This window comes from Numenius arquata, chromosome 12, assembly GCF_964106895.1.
Source record: "Numenius arquata chromosome 12, bNumArq3.hap1.1, whole genome shotgun sequence".
NCBI classification, from domain to species: domain Eukaryota; kingdom Metazoa; phylum Chordata; class Aves; order Charadriiformes; family Scolopacidae; genus Numenius; species Numenius arquata.
Window position 1 is genome coordinate 19,246,662 of NC_133587.1, and position 15,666 is coordinate 19,262,327.

General features: G+C 43.6%; 1 protein-coding gene across 2 annotated transcripts in view; it reads left to right on the forward strand.

Annotated features, from left to right (window-relative positions):
* Nucleotides 1-15,666, forward strand: part of LOC141471277 (endoplasmic reticulum-Golgi intermediate compartment protein 3) — a 32,589-nt gene that overhangs the window by 8,773 nt on the left and 8,150 nt on the right. Inside the window, exons 8-10 of one of the 2 annotated variants that reach the window (XM_074157728.1) lie at nt 9,870-9,884; nt 13,702-13,733; nt 14,377-14,473. In XM_074157728.1, coding sequence (XP_074013829.1) covers nt 9,870-9,884; nt 13,702-13,733; nt 14,377-14,473 — 144 coding nt within the window. The remainder of the gene's footprint in view (nt 1-9,869; nt 9,885-13,701; nt 13,734-14,376; nt 14,474-15,666) is intronic. The other variant, XM_074157729.1, reaches the window with a different exon arrangement.

Below are 15,666 nucleotides of genomic sequence, written 5' to 3' on the forward strand. Positions count from 1 at the left end.
AGAGCCCTGTCCAGCCTGGTCTGGAATGTTTCCAGGGATGGGGCAGCCACCACCTCTCTGGGCAATCTGGGTCAGTGTTTCACCACCCTCATGGTAAAAAAAGTTCTTTATATCTAGTCTGAATCTACCCTCTTTGAGTTTAAAACCATTACCCCTTCTTCAGTCACTACAGGCCCTATTCAAATATCTGTCCCCATCTTTCTCATAAGCCCCCTTTTAAATACTGAGAGACTGTTACAAGGTCTCCCCGGAGCCTTCTCTTCTCCAGGCTGAACCCCCCCCCTACTCTCTCAGCCTGCCGTCATAGCAGAGGGGCTCCAGCCCTGGCAGCATTTCTGTGGCCTGCTCTGGACTCACTCCAACAGGTCTGTGTCCTGATATTGGCGGCCCCAGAGCTGGAGGCCGCACTGCAGAGGAGTTTCCCTAGAGCAGAGGGGCAGAATCCGCCCGCCCCCTTGCCCTGCTGGCCACGCTGCTGGGTATACAGTCCAAGATACAGTTTGCCTTCTGGTCTGTGAGCATGTCTTGCCGGCTCATGTTGAGCTTTTCATCCACCAACACCCCCAAGTCCTCCTCCTCAGGACTCTCAATCCATTCTCCACCCAGCCTGGATTTGTGCTTGGAATTGCCCTGACCAAGGTGCAGGACCTTGCACTTGGCCTTGTTGAACCTCATGGGGTTTACATGGGCCTGCTTCTTTTCCAAGTCCCTCTGCGTGACATCCCATCCCTCAGGCATGTTGACTGCACCACTGAGCTTGGTGTCATCCACAAACTTGCTGAAGGTGCACTTGATCCCACTGTCGATGTCATTGATGAAGATATGAAACTGTACTGATCCCAGTATGGACCCCTGAGGGACACCACTCATCACTGATCTCCATCCGGTTGTTGAGCCATTGACCACTACCTTCTGGATTTGACCATCGAGCCGATTCCTCATCTGCCAAACATTTCACCCATCAAATCCATATCTCTCCAATTTAGAGAGAAGGATCAAAGGCCTTACAGAAGTCCAGATAGATGGCATCAGTGGCTCTTACCTTGTCCACTGATGTCGCTCCATAGATTCATAGATTGATCCAGGCTGGAAGGGACCTCCAAAGGTCATTTAGTCCGACCTTCCTGCAGTCAGCAGGGACACCCCCAACTAGACGAGGTTGCCCAGGGCCTCATCGAGCTTCACCTTGAATATCTCAAGGGAAGGGGCCTCAACCACCTCCCTGGGCAACCTGCTCCAGTGTTCCACCACCCTCATAGTAAAGAACTTTTTCCTAATATCCAATCTAAATCTCCTCTTCTCCAACTTAAAACCATTGCCCCTCATCCTGTCACTGCAGGCCTTCGTAAACAGACGCTCCCCAGCCTTCCTGTAGGCCCCCCTCAGGTACTGGAAGGCTGCTATTAGGTCTCCCCGGAGCCTCCTCTTCTCCAGGCTGAACAACCCCAGCTCCCTCAGCCTGTCCTCATAGCAGAGGTGCTCCAACCCCCTGATCATTTTAGTGGCCCTCCTCTGGACCCTCTCTATCAGGTCCATGTCCTTCTTATATTGAGGGCTCCAGACCTGCAGACAGTACTCCAGGTGAGGTCTCACCAGAGCAGAGTAAAGTGGCAGAATCACCTCTCTGGATCTGCTGGCAACACTTCTTTTGATGCAGCTCAGGATGCGATTGGCCTTCTGGGCTGCAAGTGCTCATTGCCTGCTCATGTCCAGCTTCTCGTCCATCAGCACCCCCAAGTCCCTTTCCTCAGGGCTGCTTTCTAATACCTCATCCCCCAGGCTATATTTATGCTGAGGATTGTTTCGGCCCAGGTGCAGAATCCTGCACTTGCTTTTGTTGAACCTCATGAGGTTCATCTGGGCCCACCTCTCCAGCCTGTCCAGGTCTCTCTGAATGACATCCCATACCTCTGGTGTATCGACAAGACCACACAGCTTGGTGTCATCTGCAAACTTGCTGATGGTGCTCTCAATCCCTCTGTCTATGTCATTGATAAAAATGTTAAACAGTACCGGGTCCCAGCACAGACCCTTGAGGGACACCACTTGTCACTGCTCTCCATCTGGACTTCAAGCCATTGAGTACCACCCTCTGGGTGTGACCATCCAGCCAGTTCCTTATCCACTGAACCGTCCACCCATCAAATCCGTATCCCTCCAATTTGGCAAGCAGGATGTTGTGAGGGACCGTGTCAAAGGCCTTACTGAAGTCCAGATAGATCACGTCCATAGGTCGTCCCTTATCTACTGACCATCCATCATAGTGGGCCACTAGGTTGGTCAGGCAAGATTTGCCTGAAGATTTGGTGAAGCTGTGCTGGCTGTCTTGAATCACCTCCCTGTCCTCCATGTGCCTTAACATAGCTTCTAGCAGCATCTGTTACATGATCTTTCCAGGCACAGAGGTGAGGCAACTACATCAGTCAGTTCCCTTGGGACTCTGGGATATATCTCCTCAGGTTCCACAGACTTAGGTATGTTCAGGTTCCTCAGGTGGTCTCCAACCTGATCTTTTTTTACAGTGGGAGGGACTTTGCTCCTTCAGACCCTCCCTCGTATTTTTAACAGGAACTTGGTTAAAAATATTTATGATTTAATGGAACGTTTACGGTTCCCTTGATCAAGTTTTTGAAGCGTGAAATTTGTAGTAAAGGTTTCACAAAGCTATAATTTCAGCCTGTTTTTTCCCCTCCATAGAACTCCCTCCAATTTAACCTATACCACGGAGGTGAAGGTCAGAGGAGAATGTGAATGTGCTTTGTGAGAGCAACTGGTGTGTTTGGAGAAAAACAAGCAAGCTTTTGAGCGCTGTTTCTACAGATGAAGAAGCGCCCTTGTGAAAAAAACAAAAGTCTGTTTTCCCCCACGTATTAATTGTTGTTAATAATAAAATGTTTCACTTCTGTCTGCAGAACTTGCTTTGTGTGCTTAAACTAGCATAACAACAGCAGCTTTACTATAGCCGGTGTTTACAGCTCGTGTATCTAAGCTAACAAGAAGTATCTCTGCGTTGCCTCTATTCTCTGTGACCAGTATGAATGCACGCAGGCTGTCCTGAGAGCAAGTACTTTGTGTACACAGAGAAGATGGTGAGGCCAGGATAACTCTCTAATTGCATGTGCCCCAGAAGTCTTTCACAACTGAATTTACAATTCAGTAGGAAAGCACAGGTGGAAACCAGAAAGGACCATGTCATTACTGCAAACCTTTTGGAGGCAGAGTTAGAAATATTGGTGTTTTGAGGACACTGAAAAGAAGTAGGATGATGGGCAAACTTTCCACTTTCTGGGAATTCTGTCACATTAAATAATGAGGAAGAAAGACACCTGACACTTTCCTCTGTGTGCAGCTGTTCTCACCGCTTTGGATCTCCTGAGTCTTTTATGGTCTGTTGAGATTCCTCAGTCGCTCTCTTTTGGGTACTTTTTCCATCTCACCATGAACCCATGTAAAAGTTTTGCATTTACAACACCCTACTGCAAGATGTTCAGCAGGTCTGCTCTAAGGAATAACGCCTCCCCTCTCTTGCTTGATCCCACTCACTGTATCTGATGGCCTTTGTTCCCCTGCTGGAAAAGAGGGAGCAATCACTGCCCGCTCTCTCCCTGCCTCTCAGGATGTCGTAGACCTTTCCTGGGCCATCCTACAGGCCATGTCTTTCCCAGGCTGAAGAGTCCCATCTTACGCAGGTGGTCCTTCGTGGAAGCTGTTCCATCTCTGAGCTTCCTTGATGGATTTCTCTGAACCTCTTTCAGTTCATCTCTGTCTGGAGGTACCAGACTTCACCCAGGATTAAGGTCTAGGCTGAGCATGATGTAGGCAGTGGCATAAGAATTTTCTTCCTTTTGTTCTCTCTTGCTTTCCTAGATACTCATAACGTTATTTCCCTTGTTTCCCAACCTTTTCCTGGGCAATGTTTTCGTGGCACAAACTAACAACCAAGGAGTTTTCCCTGATCCCCAGGAAAATGGGCTGTTCATAGCTTGGTCTTTTTCTTGTACGTGAAGCTGAGACTGTTTTCTGCCTCAGTACAACCTTTCTTCATAATCCTTTTTTGATTTTGTTTGGGGTTTTTTTGTTTGCAGAAAGAAGGAATATTTTTCCCCTTTAATTGCAGATAAAGAACTTGACTGGTATTAGTTAGAGGACAGAGCTCTGTGAGATATTTCCAGAGTTCCACTGGAAGTATCTCATTTCCACACAAGAACTTACGAATGTTACGTTAATGCTCAGTCCTATTAATACACTTAACAGAATTTCACACAGGATGAACTTGAATGTCTAAGAGAAGCCTGAATATTCCAAACTGTTATCTTTAAAAACCACATTAACAATCCAATCAAAATAATGATTTTACTAGACCTATTTGATACAAAACTGTGATGATGACAGTATTTTTGCTACTGCCTTCTATTCCCTATCAGTTTGAATCAGTAGAGAACAGGGGGGTGAACAACAATGTCAGTTCTATGGAAAGTTCGTTGCTTTGCGCTGCTTACCTTGCCTGGTGTCAGAGTAGCGATACCACATTTGTACAGCTAATGGTTAGACCAGAGTCCATACTTTTATTTTTTTGGTGCTATTCAAATACTGAAGGTAGCACACCGGCTTTTTGTTTCTTGTGCTGTTGCTCTGTCCTTTTCCTGAGGGTTACTGTTTTTTAATCGACCTCTAGCTAGGGAATTTGCACAGGCACCTTCCTGACAGTGCAAAGGGTCCTCTTCAGAAGCACTTAGTAAATCTGACCATAAATGTAATCCTGATCTGAGCTTCTGAACTTCTGTCATGTGCTTGGTGTTAACATCTTCAAAATTGTATCTTCTGTCCTGGGCAGAAGCAAGTTGAAATTGCTTTTTTCACGAAGTAGATTAAGAAGTAAGAGGAGACAACAGGGCTAACACACATGCAAACTAGAACCAGCACTGAATAAGGTGCAATTTTATTTCTGTTTAGTTATGTTAGCTTTAATTGTATGTAGCTCATTCTTGATGTCCTTTTATTTTGTTTGAGTAGCTACCCTAGGATAGTTGTGACCCAGAAGAAGTCTTATTTTTCGGGGATTATTCATTCAGCTGAATGTGAGAGGAATATCAGTAAAACGCAAGGAGCAGCCTTGCCCAGAGGACTTCATCTCATTTCTCACATCTGTGAACCTTGATTCTTTGTTTTTGGTTTGGCAGAAATCCTTCCATTAAGACACAGAAGATCAGAGGTCCTTGTTTAGACTGGGAAAAAAGGTTGATTTTGTAACATTAGCTAAATAGAGCAGCCTAAATTTGGTTACATTCCTAATCAGGAGAATAGTGATAAGTAGTAACCATGAAAGAAATTGCTCTCCAATTTTTTTAATTTTTAAATACTGCACAAGAGGGTAAGCCTTATGACAGCCACCCTTCTTAAGCGTTTACGGAGTATCAGGTTTTATTAGTAATAATCGCATTTGGCGATTTTGAGTTATTTATTGACAATATTGTATGTATGTGTGTTTTAATGCAGGTGTGACTATTGAGCAACAGGGTTCAAAGTTATGAAGTAGGCAGCCTGTGAATCTCATGCTCTTAAGAGATGCAAGTGATATATCTCATCATAGGGTAACATCTGCTGAAACAGATTCAAACCATATTTCACTTGTGTTTGGCATTCTAAATGTCCTGAGGGTTTTTTTATAAAAAATCAAGTCCCTAACATCTCAAACTTTCTCAGAAAAATGCATTACCCAAATCTTACGTGACCCCAGACTTATTTCTTAAATATCCTTATACCATGTAATCTTTATGACCCAAGGATGTCCAGTGTTCTCCTGATAATCTCTTTTTTTTTTTTTTTTTCCCCCTGAATTTCACCTTTTTATACAATATTCATGTGTCTGAAGGAACTAGAAACACTGGAAATGCTGAAAAGCTTTTCGGTGGGGGAGGAGCTTGTCTATTTGTAAGAAAAAAGTTATTTTGTCTGTTTTGTTTCTGCCTGCATGAATATTAAATCCAGGTGAGATGATTTCACTTACCTTGTTGTTTGCATGGATGTTTTCCTATGCTTTTATGTAACCTTTGGTCTCATGTTCTTCTGATAGTGGTTCCATATTTATATATATTGTTCTGCAGAGTCATTAAACCAACTTTGCATTCCTTTTGGTTTCTCATAATCCCCAGGCCCTGAAGGAAGTGTAATTTGGAAATTGAGGGAGGGTGTATTTCTGTCTTTAGATAACTGAAGAGAAAGGTCCAGCTCTGCTGCGTTGATGCAATTTTTTCATCCATATTCACATTTCCAGTATACCTAACTGGAAGATTCAAGAATTGATAAAGTTTGACCGCTATTGTATCAATAAAAGACAGACTGTTACTGTGCTTTCCCTCTTGGCTGGTTCATGAGTAAGGAGATGCTGTGTTCTTCTCAGCTGACCGTTGGGGGTTGAGCACTTCATTCCTAGAGGTATTTCTGCAGCATAGACTTTGTTCATATTTTATCTTAGTTTTCTTCATTACTAGATGTTTTAGTGTGTGTTGCTGTTCATTCTTCATCTCAGGTCATCAAAATTGTTCCCTCTAGGAGAATACACATGGCTGATCTTACACCTTTGTGCCATCTACAGTGGTTAATTACATTTTGGTAAATACACTGCTTGTGCTTCTTGGACAGGTGCTGTGTCTGTCTGTCCTTTGCATGCTGTGTTCCCAAAGAATTCAAGCTGAAGATTTGTGAATTTGCTTTTGAAGCAAGCAGTGATACTGATTTTCATCCCAAGTTATTGAAAGCATTGAAAACTCATTGCTTTAAGCCTGTACGGTGATGCTCCATCTTCAGTGTTACAGAAGACCCCCACTCCTGAATGTCATACCAGCTGTAAATGATCTTGTCTTGTTCCTCAGCTTGTCTGTGGTCCGATTGCACTGAGAAATCCCAGGTGATTAGGAGGAGGAATGAAGGAGCTCGTGAGGAGGACTGAAGCACTTCCAAGCAGACTTCCTGGAACTGAAACTAGTAGTACTGGCTCTCTTGCAGCAAGGGAAAAACAGAGTCAGACATTACTGATATTTACGGTCTTCTGTTCCAAGCAGCACAGCCTCAAGCCCTGCTTATTCATGTGGTACTAGCTGAGATTGGGCTTGCTTCACTGCTGTTTGCTCCACAGGCTTTGAATCCCAAACTGAGATTTTGAGTTCAATTTATGTAGGGTGCTGCAGGTTTTGGGGAAGTTTTCTCTTTCACGTGTGTCCCTGTAAGGACAGCCTCCAGAACCAACTGTGCCTGTTTGTGATTCTGGGTATCATATTTTCCTTGCAGCAGTTCACACCTCTCTTTCCTTCCTGCCTCAGAGAAAAGAGGAATGATTGAATGATCTAGCTTTTTCACTTCCTGAGGATTGTGCTTCAGGAGCTGCTGCTATTTCTGTCCATGCAGCAGCCACCTCCTGCTTCAGCTGCAGCAAGTTTTCAACGTGTGGGAAACAAATCTTAGTGACAGGTTGTCAGGAGAGAAATGATAGTCATATCACTTCCTTCTTCCTTGCCATATTTCTTATAGTCAAGGGGAAGCTGAGGCTTCTCATTTATCCTTTAGTTTGTCTTTGGACCACTCTGTTGCTGACAGCCAGAGAGCTTTTCAGGATTCCTTAAAATATATCATTAGATTCCTTCAATTCTCTAGAAAAGAAGCTGACGCTGATGACAACATCTAGGACATTCTCTGTCCTAAAGACACCCTCTCAATGACAGTGGTGGTTTCTGTGGATGAAGCAGTTCTGTGTGTGGTCTGAATTTTGGTGTTTTCTTACACCCTACATGGTCAACTGGAAGAACAAAGTTGTGTTTGAAGGTGCTGTTTTTGTGATTATCATTTGTTTTCCTCCACATTTTTTGTGATTATTGTGGAAGGGGTAAAGCCAAGTAAGCAGCAATTTGAGATGATGATGGTTTTGGAAAAGGAGCTGCTTACTCAGAGTCACTGAGCTTTGCCTAGAAATATGTGAAGTTTTGCTAGCTCTCCAAGAGCACAAATTCACTGGTCAGTTGTACATCTTCATTAATGTTCTGCCTGTGTACTTAAGGGAGAGTTTATTCCCTTTTCTACTAGATACTTGTTTGACAGCCAGAATCTATTTGAAGGCATCCTTGGACACTATGGATGACCCCTAATACTCTTTCATTTTACATACTTTTTAATGTTTTGAATGCTGAATAGCAAAAGGACATACAGTCTTTGACTGAAGACTGGTTGTCATTGTTTAGGTCCCTTGGCATCTTCTAACTGGCAACCAAAAGCAAGTGACACTAATTCTTTTTTCTTTTACTGGAGTCCTACTAGTTGTGGGACTAGTTGTGCAATGTGGGACATTGCACAGGCCTTGTACAGATACCAGTTCCTCATCTGAGCTCTTCTCTTGCCCATCAAAGTTCTTGAAAAAAAAACGTGGGACTCAATCTGCATCAGTTAAGGACATCGTTTCAGTGTGGAGGAGATCCAAATCTGTCGTTGTTGTGACGGACAAACGACACGGACAGCAATCTTCAGCAGTTCAAGCAGTAACAGTCCCCCTTTATTAGCACACGTATATTCTTATATATTCTTTCTTAACACATGTGTTCTTTTACTATTGGTTACATATTGTTATAACAATATATCATTGGTTGTCTCTTGCAAAACATCAAAACTACTCCTTATCTTGTCAGTCCCCAGCTGGTACCTAAAAGTTGTTTTACTTCTCAGGATGTTTTCTACTCCCTTCTTTCTCAAGGATATACTTTAATCTCTGCAAGGTCAACTCCTGACTCCATTCCCACAATCAAGGGTTCCACGGACCCGCCGCAGTCCCCCACATAAATCCTCTGGTTGATCACCTGTACAGTGCTCCTTCCATAGCATGTGTTTGTGTGAGCTCATTCTAACTTCTGTCTCAAAGTAGTGTCTGCTGTGGAATTAGTCGTTTTCATCCCCAAACTGAATACTGGAGGCTGAGATTCTTACTTCATCCTGAGCATTGCTAAGGACTTTTCTTTTTACGCTGGTAAACTCCTTTCAGTGTGATGTTTGTCATCTTCTCCGTACCTTCCATACCTTCTCCATACCATAAAACATGCTGTTGTAGAAGCACCACCAGGGATGTTGCAAAGTGGATCGAAAGTGCTGTGTGAAGGATTCAAAGGCCCACCTCTGGGAGGTATAAGTCTGTGACAGTTATTGGTTAGTCATGCACAGTGTTGAATATATGTGAATAGTCTTTCAAAACAAACAAAAAAGGAGGTTACTTTAATATCCTTTGAGAGATGCCATCCAAACATGCGTTTGCCCTGCCCACCATCCTTCCAGGTATTCACCTTTGTTGGGATCTTGCAACAGAACGAATAAAAATGACCTCATGGTTTACTGCCTTCTCTGTGCATCAGTTGTGATGAGGGAAGCACAGGACTGATTAATTATCACAAACTTGTTACCCAGCTTTGAATATAAATATGTTGTGAATGTAAACCTTGAGTGAACTTCTGGATAGCTTTGGTTGCTCCTAAAATGACCTTTCTGTTACCTTAAGACTGGAAAAGAATCTAAATATAACCAGCATTGTTACCTGGCGTGCTGCTTTAGAGCTCACTTAATTAAGTACATGTGTATCCCGCTGTACTTTTCCTTTTGGTGATTAATTCCTGCATTTTTGTTTCCTGTTACTCTTGAAATGATGGCTTGTCCATATATATCAGTTCTTTGGCTACATATGGAGTCATTTTACATGGTCTAGAGAGCACACCAGCAAAGCTGTTATTCTTCCACTTTTTGGTATGAGTTTTAAATGCTGCTGTGTCTGAATCTCTGTATATTTTCATTTTAAGGATCTGAATATTTCTCTTTTCTCTCCTACTCTGCTCTTTTTGCAGTGCACGCTGTTGAGAGTAAGTGTTGCTGTAACTTTTTTTTTTTTTTCCCCCAAAACCGTTTACTACAGAACTAATGTAATTTCTGTTATTTGCTGTGCCCATAAATGTCCTTTGGGAGGAGCTGTTGATCTAGGCTGAGATTTGAGATTTCCTGAAAGCTAAAAGGTCATTCTTCTGTAGTAAAGGTGGTCACCAGATGGAAAAGGCTGAGAATCTTTGTCTTAAACAATTTTAATATATCAGTGTTGGAGATAATGTGTTGGCAGATCATTAGTTACTCTATGCAGATAATGTAATTGAGAGGGACATGGTGACACATTAGAGAGACTTCTGCCTTTTTAAGTCAGATACGATAATAATCTCATTTAATCTCATTTGTACAACAGGCTGGAGAATTTCCCTGGGCCTTCATGCCCCAAGGCTGCTCATCTCAGAATACTCGGTAGGAGGTCTTCTCAGGGTTGCAAACCATTGGGTCTTTTAAAGGGTAATTGTAGAATCAAAGAGACGGAAGGGACCTTAGAGTTGGAAAGGACCTTAAAGATCATCCAGTTCCAACCCCCTCCCATGGGAAGGGACACCTCCCGCTACATGGTGGTAATCGTGGTGGTTACAGGTTGAGATGTGATGTTTTGACTCTGTAACATACGGCAGAAGGCTCTGGCTCTCAGCTTTGCTCACTCCCTCTTCTCACCGCAACATTTTGTGTGTTGTTCCCTGCCTCAATCCCCTCTTCATGATGCATTTTCCTGCCACTGTGCTCCTGTTAAGATATTTTCCTCCAGAAAATTCATCCACAGTTTGATATTTGGTGTCCTATCTCGCATTGGAGCAACGTGTCCAATGTGCCCAACTGTCATTGGGCAGCTGTCTTGGGTTTCTTGCGGTCTTAATGTGTTTATTGACAGTCCTGAGTAGCTGTAATTGCAATTAATCCTATTTTTACAGGTAAAGAACTGAATTTCAGAGTCTAAGGAGGCCTTGTGGTTGTTCAGGTCAGAAATGCAAGATGGAGAGAATTCTTCAAAATAGAGAGCAGTTCTTAAAACTGCGTTACTAAAACAGTGAAGAAAAGTAGGTTATATAAAAAGACAGGCTTCTTGGCAAACTTAAGGTGTTTTACAGGTCTCTATTTTACCTAGCTAAGCGCTTAGCTGCAGTTACAGAAAGGAAGGAATGCGTTTGTGTTTTTTCAGAAATAAGAGTCTGGTCCTAGCTGACAGTATCTTAAAATGTTCTATTCTGTTTCTTCATTCTGTTTTCTCTAAGCAGGCTAAATAGTGTGGTGTTAAGCAAACTATGGCTAGCTAAACATTTATCTGCAACCTAGAGTATATGTACATGTGCTTAGCATAATCCTCAGTTATCAGAGATAAATAAACCTCTGGTCTAGTGGAAGACTTTTAGAAACGGAACATATAAATCATACTTTTTTGCAGAGTTGCAAATCATTTATTGGAGAGGAATTTTATAAAAGCTAAGTAATAGGTGTTTTATTTGTGGAGGTCACAGCTGAGCACTGTGGATAGCCATAGCTGTTAAAATCGGTCATGCTCAATGTAAATCTCTAACAGGTTAGTTAATCACTTGTCTTTCTCAAGTGCTCCCTTGGATTTCTGTGGTACTGCGCTGCAACTGTAGGATTTGTCAGCCTTACTGGGCCTTATCTCCCACTTCACATGCTAACAGATGTGACTCCCCAGGCGGTAAAGCTGATAAACACCATAATCCTGCCTGGGGTTCCAGGAACGCAGCTGCCAGGAAGAGCATCCCTGTCCCTCCCTGTGTGTTGCTGCACTGCACCAGCACGGCATTCCTGCAGCTCTGTCATTAACCATACTGTGGAGCTGCCCTGGCTGGAGGAATAGCCTCACATAAAACAATACTTATCTTTCAGCCTGGTGTGTTCTCTGATGTGGCTCATGACCAGAAGGAGGGTGGGACAGGAACGAGCCATCAACAGAAAGATGGGGGAACAAAGACTGTTTTATTCCTTCGGCAGTAAGTCCAGCTTAAATGCAGATCTACCAGAGCCAGGATCTCTGTAGAACTTTATTTATTAACTGAAGGTTAGTCTCTTGGTGTCTGTACAGAAGGCAGCAGGACTTGACACTTCACTGATGGGTAAGCCACTTAACTCTTGATTTAAGTGCAAATAGTACTGCAGCATGAAACAGGGTGTTGCTGGTAACTTCAGAAAAAAAGCATAGCATAATCCCAAGGCCACTTCTCCCTTCTTTCCTTTCCCTGTCCACCATTTCACATCTATTTCTAAATTTTTAGTAGGAATTTCTTTTTAAAAAGCCAAATGAGTTCTTTGATTCGGTTGCCAGCACAGGGACACAAGCCGCTGTGCTAGGGGCAGTGATAAGTCTGCACGCTTGTCAGAGACGGCTACAGGAATATCTGAAGCCAGTGCAGCTCTGAGCTCTTTGTAATGGAGAACCATTGCCTTCATTCCGATGGCTGCAGCCTTAGTTTCTGAGCGTTGAACATTTTAACTGTGAAATGCAAGCGGCTCTCCCTAGACCAGAGCATTAGGAGAAGTATAGTTTAGGCTTGGCATTTACTTTTCTAACTGTACATTCTCTGTTTTGCATGTATATATCTTTAGGTTTAGTAAGGGTTTTCTATAAATACAAGTAAAGCTTCTGGTGTTTTATTGAAAGATGTTAATAGGAAAAAAATTAGTTTGCAGCACAGTCATGTTAAGTAAACGTTTTAAAGGAGAGGCTAGTTTCAATCAGTTCTTTAGTTTTGCAGCTGATAGTGCGCTAGGCTGTATATCAGAAACTCTTCAAGGGAGCGGAATTCCTAATCTTTGTTAATCATGTAGCAGCACTTGGTGATTTGACTCCATCAGCTCCTAAAATAACAGCCCACAATTTTTGAATTGTTTTTTCTTTGCGAAGGTGAAAGGTGAGGTATGGCTTCCTGAGCATGTGAATTTACCTATTAAAATGCACCACAGCCTCTGGCTACTTTAAGATGATTGTGTAGGAACGATACTGAAATTGAGTTGTAAGTTGTATTTTCATCCTGAGACTGATGCTTCTGGCATCACATTAAGTCACGTAGGTAGCCAACCAAAAGATACCCATTGCCTCCCATTGCCTGTATCTTTGCCAGATCCCTTCTGGGGGTGTGTGGTGCTGCCAGCATCGTCATACTGCTGTATGCAGGAAGGGCAGAGAGAGGGCAGGCCAAATTCCCCATATCCTAGCACAGGTGACAGTCGTCTTGGCCCCACCAATGGTTTGCTGACCCTGCTCAGGCAATCCCCGCACAGACTTTTCCTTTCCCTGCATGTTCTCTGGGCAGCAGTAACGAGGCTGATGGGCAGAGCACTGAGAGCTGCTAAGATGACCATCGTTTCTTAGGGCGCTTGTGTGTGATACCAAGGCATGTGCTCTGCTCAGGTGTTAGTTTAGATCTGTTGTGCCTCTGTGTTTAACAGTAGTTAGAGAAGTTATGTGTATCAGGTGGTGACACAGACACCAGTGAAGTTTTCCTTGCTTGCCCCAGGATCTTGTTTGTACCCTAGATTAAGATATATGTTCAGTGAGGACTGAAATACTTAATCTGAATTAACCCCCAAATTAAAGTTACTTTCCTTCACTCTGGCAGTGTGTAGTCTATGTCAGGAGGGGAATTGCAGCACTTTTATCTGTCACATGCCCTACTGCGAGTAAGAGAGAAACGCAGCCGGTTTTCTTGCCATTTTAGATTGTGATGGAAATGGGAGGAGCTCCCTTATAAACTAGGATAAGGTAAATAGATATGCTTGTTATCACAATCTGAACTATATTGTTAAACTGTTTTTCTATTGCAGTTCACGATCTGCAGAGCTTCGGACTTGATAATGTAAGTGTTCCCAAGATAGTGTTCTAGTTCTCTTGGTCTGTTTTCCTTCTGGATTTCCATGCCTTTGCCACATTGAGATCCTAGTGTACTGATCCCAGCTGGATTTGGCTGTATCTGAACAGATCCTGGAACCTGCTTTCACACAGGATTCTGAAGTATGTTCTGAGACATCTGCGTGTTGCTTGGCAAGCCTGTTCTCTTCTTCCTGAGACTGCCTTGCTCCTTAGTCCACGCTTTCCAGTTTTCTAAGGTTGACATTTTCCTGACTGCTTCTGGATCTGTTGGAGTTTACCTTGTGCTGGGAGGAAAGCAAATGATGTGCCACCAAGGCAGCTGACAGCCTGGTGCTCCATTGGCAGGGAGAGGAATGGGTGGGAGAGCCTGCTCTCTAGATAGGAGGGAAGGGCACTGGGATCTGGGGATTTCCAGCAGGAAAGGGAGAAATTCCAAATCTCAGAATCTTCCATGAATAAAAAAGAACAAGTGCTTTGGAGTTTGTTGTTAGGACACACAGAGTAAGGGGGGACCGCTCTCTCTTCCAGAGCCACACTCAGAAAAAATATACAAAAAATTAACTTTTGACCCCTTATCTTGCCCCTGGGATGCTGAGCAGTTGTTTGAGTCATTAACATTTCTGTTTCAGATCAATATGACGCACTATATCAAACATCTCTCATTTGGAAGGGATTATCCAGGCATTGTGAACCCTCTGGATGGGACAGACGTCACTGCACAGCAAGGTAAAAGCCAGCTGAGAGAAGTCTCTGTATTATTAAGTATTAGAAGAGAACAGGAGCAAAGTTCCCAGTCTTTAACAAGAACCTTGATGGCATTGTGTAAAACGTAGACTCCTCCACCTTGTGCTCTTTCTGGAATGGTTGCCTCCATTCATCTGGAACAAATCTGACAACATGTTTTGATTCTGTGACCTTTCTGAAAGATCTCTCTTTTCAGTGTTCACGGATGCACAGCAGCAGGTGTAGCACATCATTATTAACTGCCTGCATCAGGTGAAGTTCAAGGAGAGCCCTGTCTAGCTACTGCGTGCAGTAAGAGATAATCAGAAGATGCAGGATAGGGAAAGAAAGGCCTAAGTGATGGTTGCTGGAGAATCGTGGTGTCTGCCCAACCTTGATCTACCCAACAGTAATAACTGAACAGGTGCAGTGCAGCTGAAATATCACTGATCTTTCCTAGATAGCTCCAGTTAGGTGGCTTGAAAAGGAAAGGCAATTCTGTCCTCATGCTACTGCTGCTCAAACTGTAATCTTGGTTTATTCACACAACACAAACTCTAAGATGTGGCCTGTAGCTAGCTGGTAACACACACATTGCCCCCAGGTCCTTCTCCTCAGGGCTGATCTAAATCCATTCTCCACCCAGCCTGGATTTGTGCTTGGAATTGTCCTGACCCACATGCAGGACCTTGTACTTGGCCTGGTTGAACTTCATAAGTTTCACATGGGCCCACCTCTCCAGGCTGTCCAGGTCTCTCTGTGTGGCATCCCTTCCTCCAGAGTGTCAGCCACACCACACAGCTTGGTGTTGTCGGCAAACGTGCTGAGGGTGCCCTCAATCCCACTGTCAAAGATGTTAAACAGCACCAGTCCCAGTACCGACCCCTGAGGAACACCACTCGCCACTGGCTTCCACTTGGACGTTGAGCCATTGACCGCAACCCTTTGAGTGCAGCCATCCAGCCAGTTCCTGATCCACTGAGTGGGTCCATCCATCAAATCCATGTCTCTCCAGTTTAGAGACCAGGATGTGTCAAATGCTTTGCACAAGTCCAGGCAGGTGATGTCTGTTGCTCTTCCTTTCTCCAACAACGCTGTAACACCCATCGTAGAAGGCCACCAAATCTGTCAGGCACAATTTGCCTTTAGTGGAACCATGTTGGCTGTCACCAATTACCACTTTATTTTCCGTGTGC